At 25.4% G+C, this 20,003-nt stretch overlaps 5 protein-coding genes across 19 annotated transcripts in view; 2 read left to right on the top strand and 3 right to left on the bottom strand.

Moving 5' to 3' along the window:
* The window catches only part of Fstl5 (follistatin-like 5), a 57,852-nt gene extending 56,335 nt beyond the window's left edge, over positions 1-1,517 (top strand). For 4 of the 5 annotated variants that reach the window (XM_016915340.2, XM_026444138.1, XM_026444139.1 and 1 more), the window contains one exon: positions 60-1,517. In XM_016915340.2, the coding sequence (XP_016770829.1) occupies positions 60-289 (230 nt within the window). In that variant the 3' untranslated portion in view covers positions 290-1,517. 5 annotated transcript variants of the gene reach the window in all.
* LOC413123 lies at positions 1,039-8,498 on the bottom strand. Of its 5 annotated transcripts, XM_026444513.1 has the most exons (15): positions 8,351-8,497; positions 8,027-8,244; positions 7,309-7,543; positions 7,105-7,214; positions 7,012-7,044; positions 6,623-6,903; positions 6,274-6,544; positions 5,467-6,194; positions 4,914-5,186; positions 4,004-4,261; positions 3,124-3,432; positions 2,716-2,933; positions 2,511-2,627; positions 2,256-2,374; positions 1,039-2,189 (listed from the first exon to the last, which is right to left on the bottom strand). In XM_026444513.1, exons 3-15 carry the CDS (start codon positions 7,515-7,517, stop codon positions 2,017-2,019), a joined length of 3,099 nt encoding a protein of 1,032 aa, XP_026300298.1. In that variant the 5' UTR covers positions 7,518-7,543; positions 8,027-8,244; positions 8,351-8,497; the 3' UTR covers positions 1,039-2,016. The 5 variants fall into 5 exon arrangements, with proteins under 5 accessions (XP_026300298.1, XP_026300295.1, XP_026300296.1 ...); XM_026444511.1 differs by having other exon boundaries at positions 2,017-2,189; positions 7,012-7,214; positions 8,351-8,498; XM_026444512.1 differs by lacking the exon at positions 8,027-8,244 and having other exon boundaries at positions 2,017-2,189; positions 7,012-7,214; positions 8,351-8,456.
* A 418-nt stretch (positions 8,499-8,916) lies between these two features.
* Positions 8,917-14,784, top strand: LOC412731 (type II inositol 1,4,5-trisphosphate 5-phosphatase). Of its 5 annotated transcripts, none has more exons than XM_026444184.1 (19): positions 8,917-9,146; positions 9,463-9,515; positions 9,613-9,793; positions 9,899-10,033; positions 10,098-10,213; positions 10,289-10,431; positions 10,586-10,759; positions 10,841-11,003; positions 11,109-11,287; positions 11,370-11,591; positions 11,665-11,800; positions 11,893-12,072; positions 12,323-12,419; positions 12,492-12,629; positions 12,732-12,829; positions 12,922-13,099; positions 13,183-13,310; positions 13,406-13,517; positions 13,592-14,784. In XM_026444184.1, exons 2-19 carry the CDS (start codon positions 9,471-9,473, stop codon positions 13,756-13,758), a joined length of 2,592 nt encoding a protein of 863 aa, XP_026299969.1. In that variant the 5' UTR covers positions 8,917-9,146; positions 9,463-9,470; the 3' UTR covers positions 13,759-14,784. The 5 variants fall into 5 exon arrangements, with proteins under 5 accessions (XP_026299969.1, XP_026299965.1, XP_026299967.1 ...); XM_026444180.1 differs by having other exon boundaries at positions 8,920-9,146; positions 9,380-9,515; positions 9,610-9,793; XM_026444182.1 differs by having other exon boundaries at positions 8,920-9,146; positions 9,380-9,515.
* Positions 14,301-17,507, bottom strand: LOC727561 (importin subunit alpha). Of its 2 annotated transcripts, none has more exons than XM_026444185.1 (8): positions 17,350-17,507; positions 16,882-16,983; positions 16,439-16,752; positions 16,110-16,365; positions 15,905-16,043; positions 15,461-15,819; positions 15,045-15,377; positions 14,301-14,950 (listed from the first exon to the last, which is right to left on the bottom strand). In XM_026444185.1, the coding sequence occupies exons 2-8, from the start codon at positions 16,945-16,947 to the stop codon at positions 14,855-14,857; spliced, it is 1,563 nt and encodes a 520-aa protein (XP_026299970.1). In that variant the 5' UTR covers positions 16,948-16,983; positions 17,350-17,507; the 3' UTR covers positions 14,301-14,854. The 2 variants fall into 2 exon arrangements, with proteins under 2 accessions (XP_026299970.1, XP_026299971.1); XM_026444186.1 differs by having other exon boundaries at positions 17,346-17,468.
* A 1,155-nt stretch (positions 17,508-18,662) lies between these two features.
* LOC552268 (vesicle transport protein SFT2B) lies at positions 18,663-19,969 on the bottom strand. 2 transcript variants are annotated; one of them, XM_006562218.3, is made up of 5 exons: positions 19,771-19,969; positions 19,639-19,656; positions 19,351-19,520; positions 18,943-19,060; positions 18,663-18,847 (listed from the first exon to the last, which is right to left on the bottom strand). In XM_006562218.3, exons 1-5 carry the CDS (start codon positions 19,837-19,839, stop codon positions 18,719-18,721), a joined length of 504 nt encoding a protein of 167 aa, XP_006562281.1. In that variant the 5' UTR covers positions 19,840-19,969; the 3' UTR covers positions 18,663-18,718. The 2 variants fall into 2 exon arrangements, with proteins under 2 accessions (XP_006562281.1, XP_624647.1); XM_624644.5 differs by lacking the exon at positions 19,639-19,656.
* Positions 19,970-20,003: the final 34 nt, after the last annotated feature.

The raw sequence follows: 20,003 nt of genomic DNA on the forward strand, positions 1-20,003 counted from the left end.
GTTTCTTAATACGATGCTTTTTGTATTAAAAAAGTTAAAAATTTATTTTTTAATCATAGGCAAAGTAGAAATGATAACAGGTGTTGGTAAAGCAACATCGCCTAATTTAACAAAGTGGGGAAACCCGAATAGACCAATTGTACAAAGTGGCATATTTGGCAAATACATGGTTAGCCCTTCGAACGATGCACTCTTCGTTTTAAATGGCGAAACTCGAACGATAAATTGTGAAATTGGAGGTCTGCAACATCCTGGAGCGGTGGTATGGTTTACAGTGTCTTTACATTAAGCAATCGAAATTTTGACAACGATATGTGGCGAGTATAGATAGAAGAAAAATATTCAAGCACAGAAAAAACAGTGATATTAAATCAATATCATGTACATCTACTATTTGAACAAAAAGATAGAATAATTGTAGTTTTGTTAGGTTAGAAGAAGGAATGGTTGAAACAAATTTTGAGAAATATATTCTAACACCAACATACCATTATCCATGGTTATCGTTAAAATATCTAAAAAGTTTCCGAGTATCGCTCTTCAATAATTAATATGGCGTATTTTTGACACCATCGTGCGAATAAACGTTTTTGATCGTTATAATGCAAATATTTATCGCGAAATATTTATCGATAAGATTTTTAATGTACATACCAAAGATCGTCTTTTACATATATATTAAACGTACCTAATCGTTACCCTATCGGTGGCCTTAGTTTCTCTCGATTTTGCATATCTCAATCTTTGTACTCGTATATTTCTCTTTCGAATAAATTTTCAATGGCTATAAAGATATAGATAGAATTCTTCCAAATAGCGATTAGAACAAAGTTATTTCTTATCCAATATTTATTATTAAAACTTGTTATTTCTGAACTCGATATATCGAAATATTTAAAAATTTGGCATTTTTTTTATTTTTAACGACATTTAAAAGTTATTTTCTTAAATATTAAGAATATTAATGTTATAATTAAGAATTCATAATGACTTTTTTATGTTATCCAATTAGTTAATTAAAAAACAAGAACAGTCACAAAATTACCAAATGAACACAAATATAATATAATGTAATCACTTTCTAGTTAATAGGTTTTCACCAAAAAAATTGGAACAGTTTCTTTTATGATAATTTTTACAATAACTTATACGACAAAGACGTATATAATACAGTCATCGGGCCACAAATAGCATACTAACAACAGATATGATGATTATGTATTATAACGCATGCGTGTGTCGATTGTACGCGTGAGGATACGAGCGCATATAACAAATAAAATGAATATCTTGTAATAAAATTACAACAAAACTAATTTAATAAATAATCTGCAAATACAAATTTTTTTCTCTGTACATGCAGATTATGAACATTTTAGCAGTCTTGTATCCATTCAAATAAAAAGGAAATAATGATACAGTGAATGGTTACACTCCATCATTAAGGATCGTACTTTTAAGTGTGTTCTAGTCGTAACATTCGCCTTTATTCACTAATAAATTACGTCTGTTCAAAACCTCAAAGTCTACGTTTAATCACCTACTGTACAAATTCAACGTATATTTACGCACTAATCTTGTATAAATACATTTAGTTCTTTTCAAATTATCAATTCTTCCTTACAACTGCTGTTTTCACATTAAACGCCATTAATGAATCTAGCAAATACACAATACCCTTCAACTGAATAAATGATCACTGATAAAACGCACAATATTCAACGAATTTCGATGCATGTGCTGTATCATTTTATATAAGATGTTTGCTAGAAATTTAACAGCAAGAAATTGAATAATGTAAGGAAGAAAAAGAGACAAAGAGGCAGACCATGAGCGAATTATTAGGAAAAATAGATCAAGAGATTTGTGAGCAGTTTTCCATTCAAGATGATGTAGTTTCATCAACATATAAACGCAACACCTTGTAAACTCTTCTCTTGATTCTTTGTATCCTATTTTGTTCCTCACTCTTTGTATCTCACTGACCATTTGCCAGTTTCGTCGTTCCAGCACTGGTTATATATTGCACGATTTTAAATTGGTCCCTTGCCGACTGTAAAAAAGTATATATGCGTTGCTAAAATCTTCCTCTTGAGGTTTCTGTCTGCTTGTAATTTCATCATTGTAATAGTACCACGTATCAGTGCGAGGATTCTTCGCATATGCTGTATAATGTCCTGCCGAAACCCCTATAACAATATATAACATAATATCGTATCATACTAAATTAATATGAATAAAATAAAAATATATACCTCCAAAATGACAAACGCAAGCATAAAGATCATATAGATGTTGTCCAACGCTTAAACCAACCAATGGAAATGTAACTTTATCATCTAATTTCATACTAGTACACTCATAAAATACGAATCTATAAAAAAATACAAGTTATATAAAAAACAAAATACAATTTATATAAAATTATATATTAGAAAATTTATCTTATGATTAAATTAAACATTTATTACTAAATCTAAATTATTAAATATAAAACTATAAAGATATACCGTTTCAAATATACTATGAGGAACTTTGGATATCTGTGAACTGTAAGAGTTTTTGTAGCGCACCGATTTCGTTCGCATTTTGGACAAAACCAAGGATTGTGTTCATCTAATGTTTCGCTATAGAACGTGTAAATCTGAATATTATTTACAAGTTGCTTGAAAACTTTCAAAACAAAAAATTTTAATCATTAATAATAATTCCTACCTTTGACTAAATGCTTGAAGACAATCATACAAAGATAAAGGATGATGAGGCCTTTGTTTGCTGATACTAACATGATCAATTGGGGATGCAATTTTAGGAACCTGCTCCGTATAACGCACTGCTAAAGTATCACCATTACATAAGATTACCATACCCGTTTCAGATACACTGCACCCTGTACAATGTGTAGTATACATACAACGAGAACAATGATGACCCTATAAAAAAATATATTTATTAATGTATTTTATTTTGAAATTTCGTAGCGCAATTTTATCTATTAAAAAATAATATTTATAATTGTTTTGTACAAAGTAACAGAAAACCATATATAAATAATCATATTTATCTATTAAAAATTAATCACTTATCTTTACATTGACAAAATAATAATCATTTAATATTAACCTGTCCTGTAACAAAATGAAGCGTATAATTTCCTTCTTGTGGTACATTTTTTCTTACAATATCGTACAAGTCTTTAGCATTCACTCTTGAAGGTAATCTTACTAAATGAGGATAACCAAAAAGTTTTGTTCCTTTACGGTTGTTTGATGTTTCGTTTGTTGTATCATGTCGCAAGACTAGCGGTACATTTAAGATCCTAATTGCAGGTCTCGGTCTGCCTGTTTGATCTATTTTAATAAAAGACGACGCAGTCATATAAGTTGAACACATTGGGCACATTTGCGGTTCCGTTTGATTTTTGAAGTAATTCTGTTAAACGTAAATAATAATTAAAATAATAATTTATAACATATTTATTATAATATACGAACACTTGAATATATATTCGAACTTCAATTTTTATTTAATTTTAATTTAATTATTAAGGAATAAAAAAAAACATCAACATATAATATAATACCCTCAGTACGGCAACCTCAGATTAGTCTGAATTGAGTTCCAGAAGATAAATTTTCTGGCTTGCGGATTGTACTCAAACAGCGAACCATACGGGTTTCCATCTTTTCGTTTCCAAGTACCTCTACTTCAAATGAAGTTTCCTGGGCTAATTGGCAACGTAAAGCTATTTCTGGTTCCCGTACATACCCTTATGGTATCATCCGTCTAGAATGTTTATTGGTTTAATCTCAGACCTTCCCGAGGTGAAATTGTGGTAACTATGTACCTTGCTTGTATACCCCTTCCGCTAGATTGAAGCTGCCGTTTTCATCATCGGGTTTTCATTATATTTATACAAATAAAATATCTTTATATCAGTTTCAAAAATATTATGAAAAAAAAAAAAAAAAAAAAAAATTGAAAACTATATAGTAAAACTTACCTCAATACAAGTATCACACATAACAAAGTTGCAACTGTTGCCACTGTGCCTTTTCAAATCTCCATCCAATTCTTCGAGACAAATTGTACATGGTATTTCCTCTCCCGTAACTGTACATTTCTGACAGGAATCGGCCTCGGTTACACGATCTCCACCACCATCTGGTACTGAAGTGTATGCATCAGGAGGTTCCGTAAGTTCAAAGGCATATATAGATCGATTCGTATCATTGATGTGTCTCAAGAGTGTATTGTCATCCTTAAATGTAAAACCTTGATGTACAATCCAACAATGACAATTCCGTCTAGTGCGATAAGTTACAGCAAGCAAGATACATAATTCTCGATACCTACGGTGCAAGGGTAAAATAATATAATCGAGGAATGATGGCCACATTGGGCCAATTACAACAAAATAAATAGCGAAAACCAGATTATATAGGAGAATATAGGAGCAAAAAAATTGAATCTGTGTGATGGAATGTAGCCTCGTAACCAAACTTTACGCTACGAGAATGTTCTTCCACAACATTTATTCTTGGAGAGCAGTATCAACGATTATCGAGACTACTCGATAAGCCGCCTTCTTCACCCTCCATGATTGTTCTTGTACTAACATATAGACCCACGCACCGTTTTTTTTATGATATGATATAAAATTAAACTTTATTCCTAGCAACTATAAATATCTTGAAACGTCCTTAAAAAACATATTAAGATGTTAAAAATTTATTCAAGTAACTAATCATATTTATCAATCTGTAGATTTTTTCAAAATATTATGAAATCATAATGAGTTGACTAATCAAATGAAAATTTCTTGAAATATATGTACATACTATATATAAATAAATAAATAAACTAAAAAGCCAACTCCCACAGATAGAACAAATTGAATTTTATATGCTTACCAAAATCTTCGATATATGATTTTCTAAAACTTCAGCAAGTGCAATATTTGTTACTGCAATATTTTCTTTGCCAAGTGTTTTTAATAGCTCCTCCTTCAATTTCCCAATGCGTGATTGTTTGTTTAATGAAACAACGCACCTTATAGGTTGATCGCCATTTGCAGGAACATATGTAACATTTAGTTGTCTCTCCATTGCATGAGGTAGTGGCACTGACAAATACATGAAAGGTTCATACGTAACGGAAACATGATTACATACTGCACAAACAACCTATAATAGAAAGAGAATATAAGAATGTAAATTATTTTAAATATATATACACATATGCATTATTTATACTATGTGTACTATATATATTTACATGTATGGTATGCAATTTAAACATTTGTATCAGCAGAATGAGACATGCTTTTTATGCTTCTTAAAGCAAGAAGGTATGGCTGTTGAATTTTAATATAGGAAACATTTTACGGTAAAAGCCAAATATATAAACTAGTTACCCCAACGTATAGTTTCCACAAATTTTTATATATGATATAATTAAATTTACCTTGCTTTTAAACTGTCCTTGGAAAGTATCAACAATAATACTTCTATTAGATTTTAAATGCTTTGCCCAATGTTTATCAGCCTCAATTTCATCTTGTGTTTCTACAGTACCATTTCCATAACTTTGTGAAATTCGTATGCATTGAGAACTAATACTTCCTTGACCATCCCGTTTATGATTTTTTTCTTGATCATCTAGCCTCATACGTTTTACATTACATTTCTCTAAACCATTATCATACTCTATATCAGAACCACTTGATGCATAATCTACACCACAATTGACTTTTTGAACATTAACTTCTTTTATCCTTTTGATACTGACACTCTTGTTATCAAAATCATGATTTTCCATTAGATTTGAATTATCTAAAGGCATTCTACGAATATTTTCTTTCGGAAATTTTTGTGAATCGTAATGAATCTCATTATTACACTCCTGTTGCATTACTAAGAAGTTTGCATTACTAGTTTTTGCTTCTTTATGAATATCATAAAGACCGTGGTATTTCGGAACATTTTTTGAAAATTCAATTAATGTTTCTAGCCTTAGTGAAGGTGTGACTTCATTTTTCTTTCCATCGACTTCATTATGAATAAACGTATTTGATTTTGCTTCAACAGTTTCATCAGAATCAAGTGTTTCTTCGTCATCCTCACCATCGTTTAAAGGTGATCCTCGCGGTGAATTTGCAATACTATCTAATTCTCCTATAGGTGATCCTAAGTCTAAAATTAAGTAATTTTTATTATTTTTATAATATATAATTTTTATTAATTAGATATTTATAATAAGATAAACTTTTACCTCTTGGTGAACCAGCCATTGTTACATTGGGGCTATTTGGACATTCTGGTGATGGTAAGCAATCATACATTTCCAATAAATCTGTATTACAATTGGAATTACTAGTGGCAGTGACTGAAGACATGATTTTCCCATTTGAATTTTCGATTGAATTATTCGTGTTGGCAGTGGTTGTAGATGATGGAGTTTGACAATTTTTTGTACATTTTGCAGTATTCATTTGTTCATGTAAAGAATCCAACAGAAGTGCAAGAAATTCCTGACAATCATGCTGTTAATCATTATTTTTATTAATTATTCAAATTCTTCATTAATAATTAAGTAATATATAAAAATATTCCAAAGTTACCTGTCTATAGTCTTTAAATTGTGAATGATATGCCCCTAATGTTTGTTTAAATTCAGTAGGCCTAAGAACGCTATATTTGCCAGACCACATTTTACCAAGAAGTGCACTAAAATGTGCCATCAATGACCCAGGAGGAGGAAGTTTTTCTCCCCTTTGTTGTAAATCCAAAAAATGTCGCAGTACGGGAGGAGTTGCAGTTAAACACTGCAAGCCAGCAGCCATAAAGCAAGTATTACCAAGATTGCGAAGACCACATACTCCCGCGCGTAAAACTACATCTTCTATATAATATAAACATAATAAAACATTAATCAATTATTTTAATAAATTTTTTTTTAAAAATCAGATATTAATTTTATATACATAAATATGATAGTATTTATACATACCCATTTGTGAATCATCTTGAGAATCTCCACCTTCTGAAAACAAATTGTTTAGAGCTGGAGTATCAGGAGGTAAAAATGGACCATATTCTATACCAGTTCCATTATCACCAATAGGATCTGCACCAACATCTGTAAAATCATTTAAACCAGGTGGTGGTGGAAGTGGAATAGCATAGTCTGATGTAGAACTATTTGCTTCAGTCCTATATAATAAATATTATGTTAATAATTTATATAATTTATTATATGTATTACATATATATTAATAATTATTTGAATGAATAATGTTAATCATACCATGTATCTTCTATACCCATATTAACTTCTGATGAAAGCAGTTTATCCTCTTGAAGAGTTAAAGTATGGTCTAAAGAAGAGGTTAATGGACTAAGACCAGTAGAATCTAATACCTCTGATATCTCTGCGACTTCAGGCAGATAATAAATTTCAGAAGATCCAATCATTGAAATATTTTCTACTTCTGAGACATCCACCTTATTGTCCATTCAGATAATGAAATACCAAATATTACCTAAAAATATAATTATTACAAAAGAAAGAATCAATGTACATTTGTTAAAATCAAAACATTACATCTTATACTTTCTTAAAATAAAAAATTTTTTTCATATTTATATTTTTTAAAGATTTATATCTGATAAGAAATTATATTTAACTTTATAAAATTTATTTAAATTAATAAATTACATATAAGAAATATAAATCTAATATATTTAAAAATTTTAAATCTTTAGTAAAATACATCATAAAAAAATATTTTTTCCATAAAAGCAAAAAAACTTTAAAACTTTATTTATTGTTCTGTTTTCCCTCTAATTTTGTGAAGATTTAACATGCATCATTTAAATTTCATTTAATATAACATTAATAACAAATAAATGAATATAAAAAATAACAAATATGATAATAAAACATAAATATCATTTCAGGCCAAAATTTTACAAATTACATTGAATTACATGAAATCATCAAACAATACTTAAATCATCCTAACCTAAGACGTCGGGAACGATTACCGCGAATTCTTTGGCGTCCTATTGTTGTAAGTTGATAAACTCCTCAAGGAACAATTATTATCGATAACTGGATTTTTTTGTTTTTTAGAAGTAAGATTATATTATATTGACTATTACACTGATCAATATGGAAGAAACTGAATTCTGTAGTCTATAAAAGTACAACTAGACCTTGCCCACACAAATCGTAATCATCCTGTAATATCGTAATAGCACAAATTTGATATAAATATACACAGAAAAACATACAATTTTATATTTAATATGGATGTATAAAAAAAATAAAACCAATATTCACTTACATTGCAGAAAATCCACTTTCTTCTTCATGAAATATCTATACCGCCATTGCAGTAAACGGCATGGTCAATGGATGCGCTAGAAAAGGAAGATTTACCTACGATCGTAGACCTGCTTACAATGCTTCAGGAAGTTGGCATAGCTATTTTTTAATTTGCAATGTAGGTACTACTTTCTATTTACTAGGGAAATTCCATTTACGCGCCTAAAATTGCATTCTATCTTCAATAAAATGTTTTATTTGTACAAAATAAATTTGTACATATAAATTCATATAAAATATATAAATATGTATTATATATGTATATGTATTAAAAACAATATCTTTTTTCTTATTTAAACAAAATTCTTATTTAAATTTAATTATATTAATTATATTATAAGATATTAACATTTTAACAATATTTTACTTCATAAAAAACAAATAAAAATATTTAATCGATTTATATCAAATTTAACAGAAAGTTTTTTTATTTTTCTCATTTCATGAAAATGCTTCATTTTCATGTAACATTTTTATAGAGTAACACACACACATACACACACACATATAATATACATATATCCCATTAAAAAAAAAAGCTACAAAACTATCTACTGATTTCTTTGACACACGAGGAATACAAAATCATGCCTAATGTCAATTATTGTACTTTGTCATTTTTATTCATTCAGTGATAAATTAAAGTATATAATATAAGTTATTTAATAGTAACATTGGAATATATTTTAGAAAGAAATAATGATTTTTATCGAAAAAATGCAGTGATTCTTGATATTCAATACAAATAAGATAAGGTAATATTTCGATTAAAAGGAAAAAATATTTTAGAACGAAATTTTATTAACAGAAATTAATTATTTTATCTAGTTTTAAAAGTTATATTATATGTATTATTATAATTATTTCTTTATTATTGTTAATATAAAAAAATAAGAATATATTCTATTCTCAGTTACAAATATTAAATAACAAATATATTTCAATAATGAATATTAATATTTTATATTTATATTTATATTTATATTAGTCTTCATATACATACATCATATCAGAATCTTATATTAAAAATTTTGGAAAATAACATTTTATTGATAAACATGTCATCATCAGAACAATCAATGATTGTACAATCAAAATTTGTCTCAGGAGAGACTGTAATAATTGTATCCTTTTAATTGGAAAACAAAAATTAATTACTTCCTTTATTTTTAAAAAGTATATATAAGATATGAATCTATAAATCTTTAATCATATAAGAAGGCAATGGAAGCATCATTGATACAAGGTTGGGTTAAAGCTGCACGGATTATAGCACTTCTTAACAAAGGAACCACTCATGCATTAGTTATTTTAATTACTTCAAGAACACCCCCTCAAGTTTATAGTGATCTTACCATAGAAAGAGTATTGCCTATTGATCAAGATTTTAAATGTAATATAAGTATGTAATTTATTATTTATTATTTATATATTTAATATTCAATTGTATAGTTACAAATTAATGTTAAAATATTTTTATATATTAATAATAAATATTATTTATTAGATACTGATGACAAACAACAAGATAGTTTAGATGTTTATCTTAATGTAACATCAAGAAAATTACATTTAATATTTGAAATGAGACCTGGAGTAGTAACTAGTTCCTTAGTATCTGAAATATTTAGAGCTATAGAAGGTAAAAATATGTTAATAATTATTTATATAATAATGTATATAAACATGTTTTTCAATCATTACAGTATATCAAAAAACTAAGAATTCAGCATCAGAATTTTTATGGATCCAAAAATTAACAGGAAATACACGTAACTTAAATTCCAATATCAATGAAGAAGTACAAGATAATACTGATCCTGTTAGTAGATTTTATATTGTAATTTTTACATTTATTTAAAAATTAATAATGAAAATTTAAAAATATCTTGTATAGCTGGTAGATTTAGAAAGTCCAGTTCTAGTTGTAACAAGACGTAGTATTGCTTCTGGCAAATCACCAGTAGCTGCTAGGGAGTCAGCAGTACGATATCAAATGGCATGCAAAGAGGATGATTATACATACAGTAAAACATTTCGGTTTGTTTTATTTTTTTCATACATTATGTAAAATATTATATAATTTTATTTTATAGTATTATATAATATATAATTTTATTATAAATTTCTAAATAATTTATTATAGAATTTATAATATATTTATAGTGTTATATATATTTATAATTTATTTTAGTATATTTATTGGTACATGGAATGTAAATGGCCAACCACCAAATGGTATTAAATTGCATAGATGGTTGAGTTATGATAAGACACCTCCTGATGTATATGCAATTGGATTTCAAGAATTAGATTTAACTAAAGAAGCATTTCTTTTTAATGACACTCCAAGAGAAGAAGAATGGAGGTAAAACAATTACATTTGTATATACATATTAAACAATATTTTAATATTATTTTTTTATATTTTTATATTATGTATTTATAGACAAGTTGTAGCAAAATCTCTTCATCCAAATGGTATTTATGAGCAAGTAGCTATTGTAAGATTAGTGGGTATGATGTTACTAATATATGCTTTGCATAATCATGTACCATACATAAAAGATGTATCAGTTGATACAGTAGGTACTGGCATCATGGGTAAAATGGTAATATTTATTTTTATTATAATATTTATATTTATAATATTTTATAAATGATAGAAAAGTTTAAAATTCGATATTAAATTATTTTAACAAATTTAATCTTATCAGGGTAATAAAGGAGGTGTAGCAGTAAGTTGTTCTATTCATAATACATCTATTTGTTTTGTTAATGCTCATTTAGCAGCACATTGTGAAGAATATGAAAGACGAAATCAAGATTATGCAGATATATGTGCGCGATTATCTTTTACAAAATATGTTCCGCCTAAAAATTTTAAAGATCATGAGTAAGTATCCTACTCAAATATTATATTTCAAAGTATATAGTATGAAATTATGTAATTAAAAATATAAAAATTTTATAAATAGCCAGATCTATTGGTTAGGAGACCTGAACTATCGAATAACTGAAATGGATGTCATGGTCGCTAAACAATATATAGATGAAGAAAATTATTCTGCTGTCTTAGCTTTAGATCAATTAGGTCAACAACGGCGACTAGGCCGCGTTTTACAAGGATTTCAAGAAGCAGAAATTACATTTAAACCAACATATAAATATGATCCAGGCACTGATAATTGGGATTCAAGGTTTTATAAATATATTTTGAATTTTTCTTTGTGAATTTAAATATTGTTTATTAAATATAAATATCAATCATAGTGAAAAAGGTAGAGCACCAGCATGGTGTGATCGTATATTATGGAAAGGCGAAGCAATTACATCAATAGATTATAGAAGTCATACTGAATTAAAAATTTCAGATCATAAACCAGTTAGTGCAATTTTTGATTCTCAGGTAAATATAAATATTTTTGAATAGTACAAAAAATTAGTAAAACAAAAAATTTTATTTAAATTTTTTAATTTATCATATCTTTCAATTTATAGATTAGAATCATAGATATGGCAAAATATCGTAAAATCCACGAAGAAGTTATGAAAAAACTTGATAAATTAGAAAACGAATTTTTACCACAAGTGATGGTTGATACAACAGAAATTATATTTGATACACTAAAATTTCTTGAACCTAGTAGCAAAGAACTTATCATTGCTAATACTGGCCAAGTAAATAAATTTTTAAAATATATATAGATAATCCTCATATAATTCGCTATTTAACGCTATTGTAATATAATAGAGTTTAAAATAAAATTAAATATATATATAAATCAAATTATCCGTTTTTTTACGTGCAACAAAAGATTATTATTTTATTACTTTTATAAAATCTAATTATTGTATTGAAGTATTCTTTATTTTTTTATTAATATATTTTATATTATTATTAATATATTTTATTTTATACTATTTATAGGTACCAGTTCAATTTGAATTTATAAAAAAATTAGGTGACACTAGTTATTGTAAAGAATGGTTGGATATAGAACCATTTAAAGGTTTTATAAAACCAGGTATAATTTTTTCTTTTTTTTTTTTTTAATCAAATTGGATATTTTATAAATTTATTTATTTATTATGTTTAGGAGAAAAATGTGATACTAGATTTGAAATATATGTTGATAAAAGATCAGCATGTAAATTAAATTCAGGAGAAGATAAATTATATGATATTTTAATTTTACATCTGGAAGGAGGAAAGGATATATTTATAACAGTTACAGGTTTGTAATATTTCAATATTATATTGCTTTTAAAAAATATTTTTATTATAATTTTAAAATGAGATTATATATATAATTATTATATATATATAATTTTCTTAGGTACCTATGAAAGAAGCTGTTTTGGATCTTCAATGGAAGCTTTAGTTCACATTCCAGTACCAATTAGAGAAATTCCTATTGGTAGATTAATGGAACTTGTAAGCATATTATATAAGTATATATGTATAAAAAAAAAAATAAAATTAAAATCCTACAATTAACTTAATATTACTATTTCATCAAATCATAGGAAAATAATAAAAATCTTTCTCAAGAACCATATGCTATACCTAAAGAAATATGGCTCTTAGTTGATAGGTTGTATCGACATGGTATAAAAACGACGGGACTTTTTGAAACACCCGGACTTCCCAGTGAAATTATAGCTATAAGAGATTGGTTAGATAATTGGAGTCAAGATCCAATGCGTATCCTAATCAGAATATTCGACTTATACATCAATATCTTATACATTATTATCAATAATTTTGATTCCTTAACAACTACAAAGCTGGTAGTGTTCACTCTGTTGCAGAAGCATTACTTTTACTTCTAGAGTCTACAGCTGAACCTTTAATTCCATACAACCTGCATAGTGTGTGCTTATCTGCTGCAACAAATTATTTACAATGCAAACAAGTATATAGATTTATAATTTTTAAAAAAATTTTCATGTTGATGAAACATATATATGTTTCTTAATATTTTAAATTAATATTTAAATTTCTTTATAGATTGTAATGCAACTTCCAGAAATAAGGAGAACAGTTTTTGTTTATATTTGTTATTTTTTACAAGAATTATTAAATCATACTCAAGATAATGAACTGGATGCTAAAACTCTTGGTAAATTTTTATTTATTTATTATATAAAAAAAGTAATAAATTTGTTATAAATTTATTAATTATTTATTTCATAGCAACAATATTTGGATCAATTTTCTTAAGAGATCCACCAAGAAGTAGAGGTGATAAAAATCAGAGAAGTCGTACTCAAGTTGTTCAAGCAACAATTGATCGGAAAAAAGCTGCATTTGTTTATCATTTTTTAATAAATGATCAAAGCGATTTTATTCTTGGTCGATAATAATATTTTTAAAATTAAAAACAAGTATTTATTAAATGCAAATTCAGCTAATGGAAGCTTCAAAAGAAATGAAACATTTCAAGTGTTCTATTTAGGTAAAAATAATCATATAAGTACTAACATTAAATAAATATTTTGTCACATTAATATTTATGTAATAGTACTTAATTATGCGAACAAAATTATAAAGTGAAATAATGCACGTGAATACCTTGCCAATTTAAAAATATTTTTTAATTAAGTATATTATATGATATAAAATAACGAAATACTCGTAATAAGTAAGAAATTTGTTACAATTTCATCTAGTCTTTGTTTAGTTTGAAATGACTAAATATGTATTATATAAACTTATTAGAATAATAAGAAGAAATTATTTGACTTATTTTAAATTAATTTTATAATAGCTTGTAGTTATTAAATATTTAAAATTATAATACTCTAAATATATAAGATAACTGAAAACTCCATTCTTGTTTAATTGCTTATAATTGTATTATATTATAAAATTATTGAAATTACTCTTATTAATACATGTTAACTTTTGTATCAAAGTTTTATTAAAAAATACATATAAATTGTAATAAGAAATGTAGCTTATAGTATTTTATAGACACATAATTTAACAAATCACAAGACAATTACATGTATAATAAAAAGAAAAAAATGAAAATAATTGATACATAAAATTTTAACGGTGATCAAATCTAAAGATAGATGTTTATGTATTATAAATTCAAAAAAATGCAAAACATGATATTAATGATATTAACATAAAATGATATTAAAAATGACTTTTAGAATATCGCAAAATACATATTTCGTACAGAACAAAAATTCTGAAACTAATAGTATCAGAAATGAAAGATATATATAAACAAATAAATTGCAATTTTAAAGCTATATATAAAAAGGAACATTAAATGGAAATTGATGTCATGGAACACACAAAATATCAATAAAGCATTATGAAAGGGACAAAAAATTCTTCTTTAATGTTCATTTGCAACGACGAAAAAATGTAAACCTATTTACAAAAAGAACTGAAACACACACTAGTATATTAATTAAATAACGTAAAACTGGTTATGGAATCTTAAAAATTGAAACCCTTTTGTGCTGTTTCAGCTGGTTTAAATTCCAATTGACCATCAGCTGCTGTAGGTGTTGTTAACGTTGATTCTTCAGCTTCCTATAAAAAAAATATTCGTAATAATATTCGAATATTTTTATTATTAAAGTATATATTATTATTTAAATGTATAAATTTTTATAAATTTTCTTACTGGTTCTGAGAAGAAGTTATCAATCATTGCAGTAGCTTTTTGATATACTTGTTCTACATCATGATGCTGAAGAGCTTCTAATTTATCCAAACCTCCAACTTCTTCTATCATAATAGCTACTCGTTCAATTTCTCCCATTTTTTCTGCTGCATTGAAAATATTAGTTAGACCATCAAGAACAACAATTATTGTTTTCCAATCCTTGGCCTCTAAAAGATTGCAAAATGGTGCAAGCACTCCTAATTGTACTAGTTGAGCTAATTGTTGTACTGATCCACCTGAAGTTAAATTTGTTACTGCCCATGCTGCCTCTTTTTGAGATTTAAAATCTCCCTATATATAAAATATAATTTTATATATATAATTAAATAACTTTTTTGATAATTGCAATTAATAAAATAATATAATTTACTAACAGATTCTAAAACATGTATTAAAAGTGGCAATAAACCAGCATTTATAACATGTTGAATTTGTTCTATGTTCCCTGCAGTAATATTACTGATAGTCCATGCAGCTTCTTTAACGATATTGATACGATGATGTTGCAATAATAATCCCAAATGTTGCAAACCACCTGCTGATATTATTGCATCTGTTTGCATATCATTTCCTGTAACTATATTTCCAACAGCACGAAGTGCAGGTGTCAAAACTGTCACTTCAGTTGAAGTAAGTAATTGTACAAGTTTTGGTATAACTCCAGATTCAACAACCGCTTGTATTTTATCATTAGAACCATCAGTAAGATATGAAAGAGCCCAACAAGCATCAGCTACAATAAAAAAAATTTGTTTATAATTATTTTAGAATATATATTATTATAAATAGAATATTTTAATTAAGTATCATGATTTTACCTAATATATCTTTATCGTTATTACTAAGTAAACGATTTAACACTGGAAGAGCAGTTCTTACAATTTCAAATGGAGGTGGAGGATTTTTATTACGACACAAATTTGATAATGTCCAAACAATATTACGTGTAAATGTTACCTATAATAATAAATTTAATAGTAGTATTATTATATCTATATTGAAATAAAAATATATTATACATACAGAAGTATCAGGCTTAATTAATTCTAGTAAAAGTGGCATAGCATCATATCCAAGAACAAGATCTCGAGCTGCTGGACCATCTCCAGCAATATTACCAAGTGCCCATACAGCTTGTTCAGCAACATTAGGTGATGCAGATTTAAGTAATGCAACCAATTTTGGTATAGCACCATGTTTAACAACAACATGAGTTTGCTCTGATGTACCAGATGCAACATTTGTCAGAGCCCATGCTGCTTCAAATTGTAATGCAGCACTAGAAATATTTAATGTAAATAATAATAAAAATTTATGAAATAAAAATAAAATAATTATTATTATATCCATACTTGTGATGATAATCTAAAAATTCAACACATCGTGGAACAATTCCACGTTGAATCATAATATCTATAGGTGGATTCTTTTCTCGGCTTAACATTTTTCTACATGCTTGTGTTGCTTGTAGTTGAATTGTTTGATCTGAAGATTTCATGCCATTGACAATTTCTTCTATAGATACAGAAATGGGTGAAAGATTACTTTCACTCACAGGATTTTGTGATTCTTTGCCTACATTCAAATTTCGTCGTTTTAATAATTGCTCATCTTTTCTAGCTTTACGTAATTCTACTGATATTTCACTCCTTCTTCTACGTGCTTCCTATAATAACAAATTATTTATATAATATTATATATAAAAATAATTTTTACAAATAAAGAAAATAAAATATAATAAGAAATTAACTATATATTTTATATCACACATTTTACAATACAATGATTAATTTACCTCATGTTTATTATTAAATTTAAAATTAGCTTTACGACTATGACAATCAGCTTCTGGTGCAGGCATTTTTATATCTTAAAAAAACTGGATATAAATTTTTCTCTGTAAAAATATAAACAGTACAAATCGTTAATATAAAATTATAAAATATAAAAAATTATAACAATTTTAACAAAATTACACAATTTATGATTTAAAAAGAAAGTTGCTCTTATATATATTATATACTAATTAAACATTTAACAATTTATTTATAATATAATATATATTTAATGATTGATATCTTCTTAAAAAATCAGTATAAACCCATATATAATACTACAATCGTATTCAAAATTAAGTTATTTTAAATCTATATTTTCTAACGGTTATTTACTCATTTTTCTCAGTTCTTTCCTGTATTATATGACATTTATCTACGGAATAATTTTAAATATATATTAAAGATAACAAATTTTTCTTACTTACTGTGCAAGTGTGTCAATAAATATTAATATGTGCAGAATATAACGTAGCCCATCGAACACTTAACGAACCGATCGCGACCCGCGCGTTAAAGGTACAATGGCTGCTGAAGAATTTTCTTTGTACTTAGAACCTGTTGCTGTTGATCGAAGGACGTAAAAGAAATTATTGTTTATATCTTCATCCAATTAGAACTTTCATTTGTATATGACGCAATAACATATTGAATTATGATTGGTGGTTGCAATTATGATGATATATGATTGGTCATTCAACATTCAACGTTCAATTTTTAAATTAGAATCAACTAATAAGAAAATACTATTTATAATTATAAATTTCATATATTCCTTAAAATAATCTATTTATTTTATTATTTTTTGAAATCATTAAAATTTTAAAAAATTAAATTTTCTTAATACAGATATTAATATTCAGGAATTTTTGAAGAAAATCAAATTTTTCATTTTATATATTTACAATAATAATGTATTCCACAAATGGTTGCTTAAATTCTTTATTCTAATTATAATTTTGAATGTTTGAAAATGCTATATGATATAAATTTTTTCAAAATTTTTCAAAGATTTATCTAATAAAAACATAGAAAACAAATGACTTCCATTTATGATTTGAAGTAATCATAAAAACTCGCAAGTTTATAAACAAGTTTATAAAATGATTAATTTTAATTAAAATACTTTTAAAAATTTCAACTTGATAAATTAATATAAACTAGCAATAAATAATAAATAATAAATAATAAATAATAAATAATAAATAATAAATAATAAATAATAAATAAATATTTCAATTTTTATGATATAATCATTTATATTTATATTAAATTTATAATATTTAATTTTATAATTTTTTATTATTTACATTCTAAAAAATAAATTAAAAAAGTAAATTATTATTATCAATGTAATATTATTGTTAATTATATTAATAATTAATATAATCATACATATATCTATATAAAATATAAATATAAAATGCATATAATAGAAATTTATCACAAATAATTTGATATTTAATGTACAAAATTATTCATATTGTACAAAAAATATATAATAAATATTAAAAAAGTAATACTATAAGAATATAATATATTTCATATAAACTTAGTACTTATAATATTAAAAAAAATATTACAATATTAAATATATATTTTTAAAAATATCTTATTATATATATGAGGTATATTTATGTACTTATAATTGTTAGAATTTCTATTCAATAAATATTATATTGTGCTTTAAGTCAGTTTCATATTTTACTTCATATTTTGCATAATATAAAATAACAGTATATAAATTTCAACATGTTTATTAAGTGAGACATTTTATTAAAGATATTGCAAGTATTTTCATGTGATACATGTCTCCAGAGTTTTTTTAACAGCATCACGTGCGTAGGGAATATAAGACAAAGAATACCAAGTCATTGCCAATGATTGAATAATTATAAATAAAAGAGCCAATCCAGCATTCTTTAGCTAAAAATATGCATGTTAATTGCGTTAAATTTTGTTATATTTAAAAAAAATATTTATATGTTATAAATATTTATATATATATATATTATACTTACATGTAAAGCTGCAAATAAAGTTATTGCAATTGATATAAATACTAAAATAGTTGCAATTACTCTTGTTGGTGCAAACATCTTTTTAAATTGATTGAATGGACCCATTAAAAAGCATGTGCTATGAATAAAATAAAAAATATTTTTTATTCAAAAATATTGTTATTTGTTTACAATAAAATAAAGGATTATTGGGAAAACGATTACATTTTGAATAATACACAAATAATGTTAAAATAATTTTTATGATTCTTATTATATTAATTATTATATTATATTAATATTAGTGAATTTATTAAGTTACTTAATATTATGGTAGTATAATTTTTGGTAGTTAAACAGAAAAAAATATGTAATCATAAATAGCTAAGTAAAAATATAAGAATATTTAATTTCAATATATTATTCTACCTTGCTAATGAAATGATATTTCCTATAGTATAAAATACAGCAAAGACTGTAAGTCCTTTGTGTAAAAATAAGGCAAAAGATCCAAGGAAAGAGCAGAGAATACCAACAATAAAACAAATAGCAAAACCTTTTATTCGAGTAGACCAACTTAATGTAGTTTGATCCATAACCTATAAAGAACAAAAATATATATAATTTATTTTAATGTAAAAATTTCAGTATATTAAAATATATTATTATCAAAAACATATACAATTTTATTTTTTTTTTTTTAATTTATAAGCTTACCATAAAATCCACATCAGTCTTCCATTAAAAATTGTATGCATCAAAATAATAATTTTATATAAATCAAATCAAATTATATGCATTTTAAAAAGTTTATATTACTAAAAATTATACAATTTTAATATTAATTACCTGAGTAATAATACCACTTTCTTCATCACATTGGTCATTGCCACTTAAAGCTCTTTTTAATTTATCCATTTTCTGTTTCCAATTAATTATTATTTTTTAAAAATAATACTTTTATCTTAATATTTCGAAACAACACAATATTTTTTCACAAACTTAAAAATGATTCACTTTCCGTTAATATATAACTCATAATAATATTTAAATTTGATAATTATAATATAAATTGTATTTAT

The sequence above is a fragment of the Apis mellifera genome, linkage group LG12 (assembly GCF_003254395.2).
Source record: "Apis mellifera strain DH4 linkage group LG12, Amel_HAv3.1, whole genome shotgun sequence".
Taxonomy (NCBI): domain Eukaryota; kingdom Metazoa; phylum Arthropoda; class Insecta; order Hymenoptera; family Apidae; genus Apis; species Apis mellifera.

Excerpts from the sequence above, each read along its gene's own strand:
- LOC413123 (XM_026444510.1), bottom strand. The coding sequence starts at position 7,517 with ATGGACAATAAGGTGGATGTCTCAGAAGTAGAAAATATTTCAATGATT. Across the intron at positions 6,195-6,273 it reads AATGGCTGGTTCACCAAGAG|ACTTAGGATCACCTATAGGA; the intron begins GTAAAAGTTTAT and ends ACTTAATTTTAG. Across the intron at positions 3,433-4,003 it reads TGTGTGATACTTGTATTGAG|AATTACTTCAAAAATCAAAC; the intron begins GTAAGTTTTACT and ends TACGTTTAACAG.
- LOC727561 (XM_026444185.1), bottom strand. The coding sequence starts at position 16,947 with ATGCCTGCACCAGAAGCTGATTGTCATAGTCGTAAAGCTAATTTTAAA. Across the intron at positions 16,753-16,881 it reads AATTTAATAATAAACATGAG|GAAGCACGTAGAAGAAGGAG; the intron begins GTAAATTAATCA and ends TTGTTATTATAG. Across the intron at positions 16,366-16,438 it reads TTTTTAGATTATCATCACAA|TGCTGCATTACAATTTGAAG; the intron begins GTATGGATATAA and ends AAATATTTCTAG.
- LOC412731 (XM_026444180.1), top strand. The coding sequence starts at position 9,450 with ATGTCATCATCAGAACAATCAATGATTGTACAATCAAAATTTGTCTCA. Across the intron at positions 10,760-10,840 it reads CCAAGAGAAGAAGAATGGAG|ACAAGTTGTAGCAAAATCTC; the intron begins GTAAAACAATTA and ends ATGTATTTATAG. Across the intron at positions 11,801-11,892 it reads GTGCAATTTTTGATTCTCAG|ATTAGAATCATAGATATGGC; the intron begins GTAAATATAAAT and ends TTCAATTTATAG.
- LOC552268 (XM_006562218.3), bottom strand. The coding sequence starts at position 19,839 with ATGGATAAATTAAAAAGAGCTTTAAGTGGCAATGACCAATGTGATGAA. Across the intron at positions 19,061-19,350 it reads AATATCATTTCATTAGCAAG|CACATGCTTTTTAATGGGTC; the intron begins GTAGAATAATAT and ends TTTTATTCATAG. Across the intron at positions 18,848-18,942 it reads CTTTATTTGCAGCTTTACAT|CTAAAGAATGCTGGATTGGC; the intron begins GTAAGTATAATA and ends GCATATTTTTAG.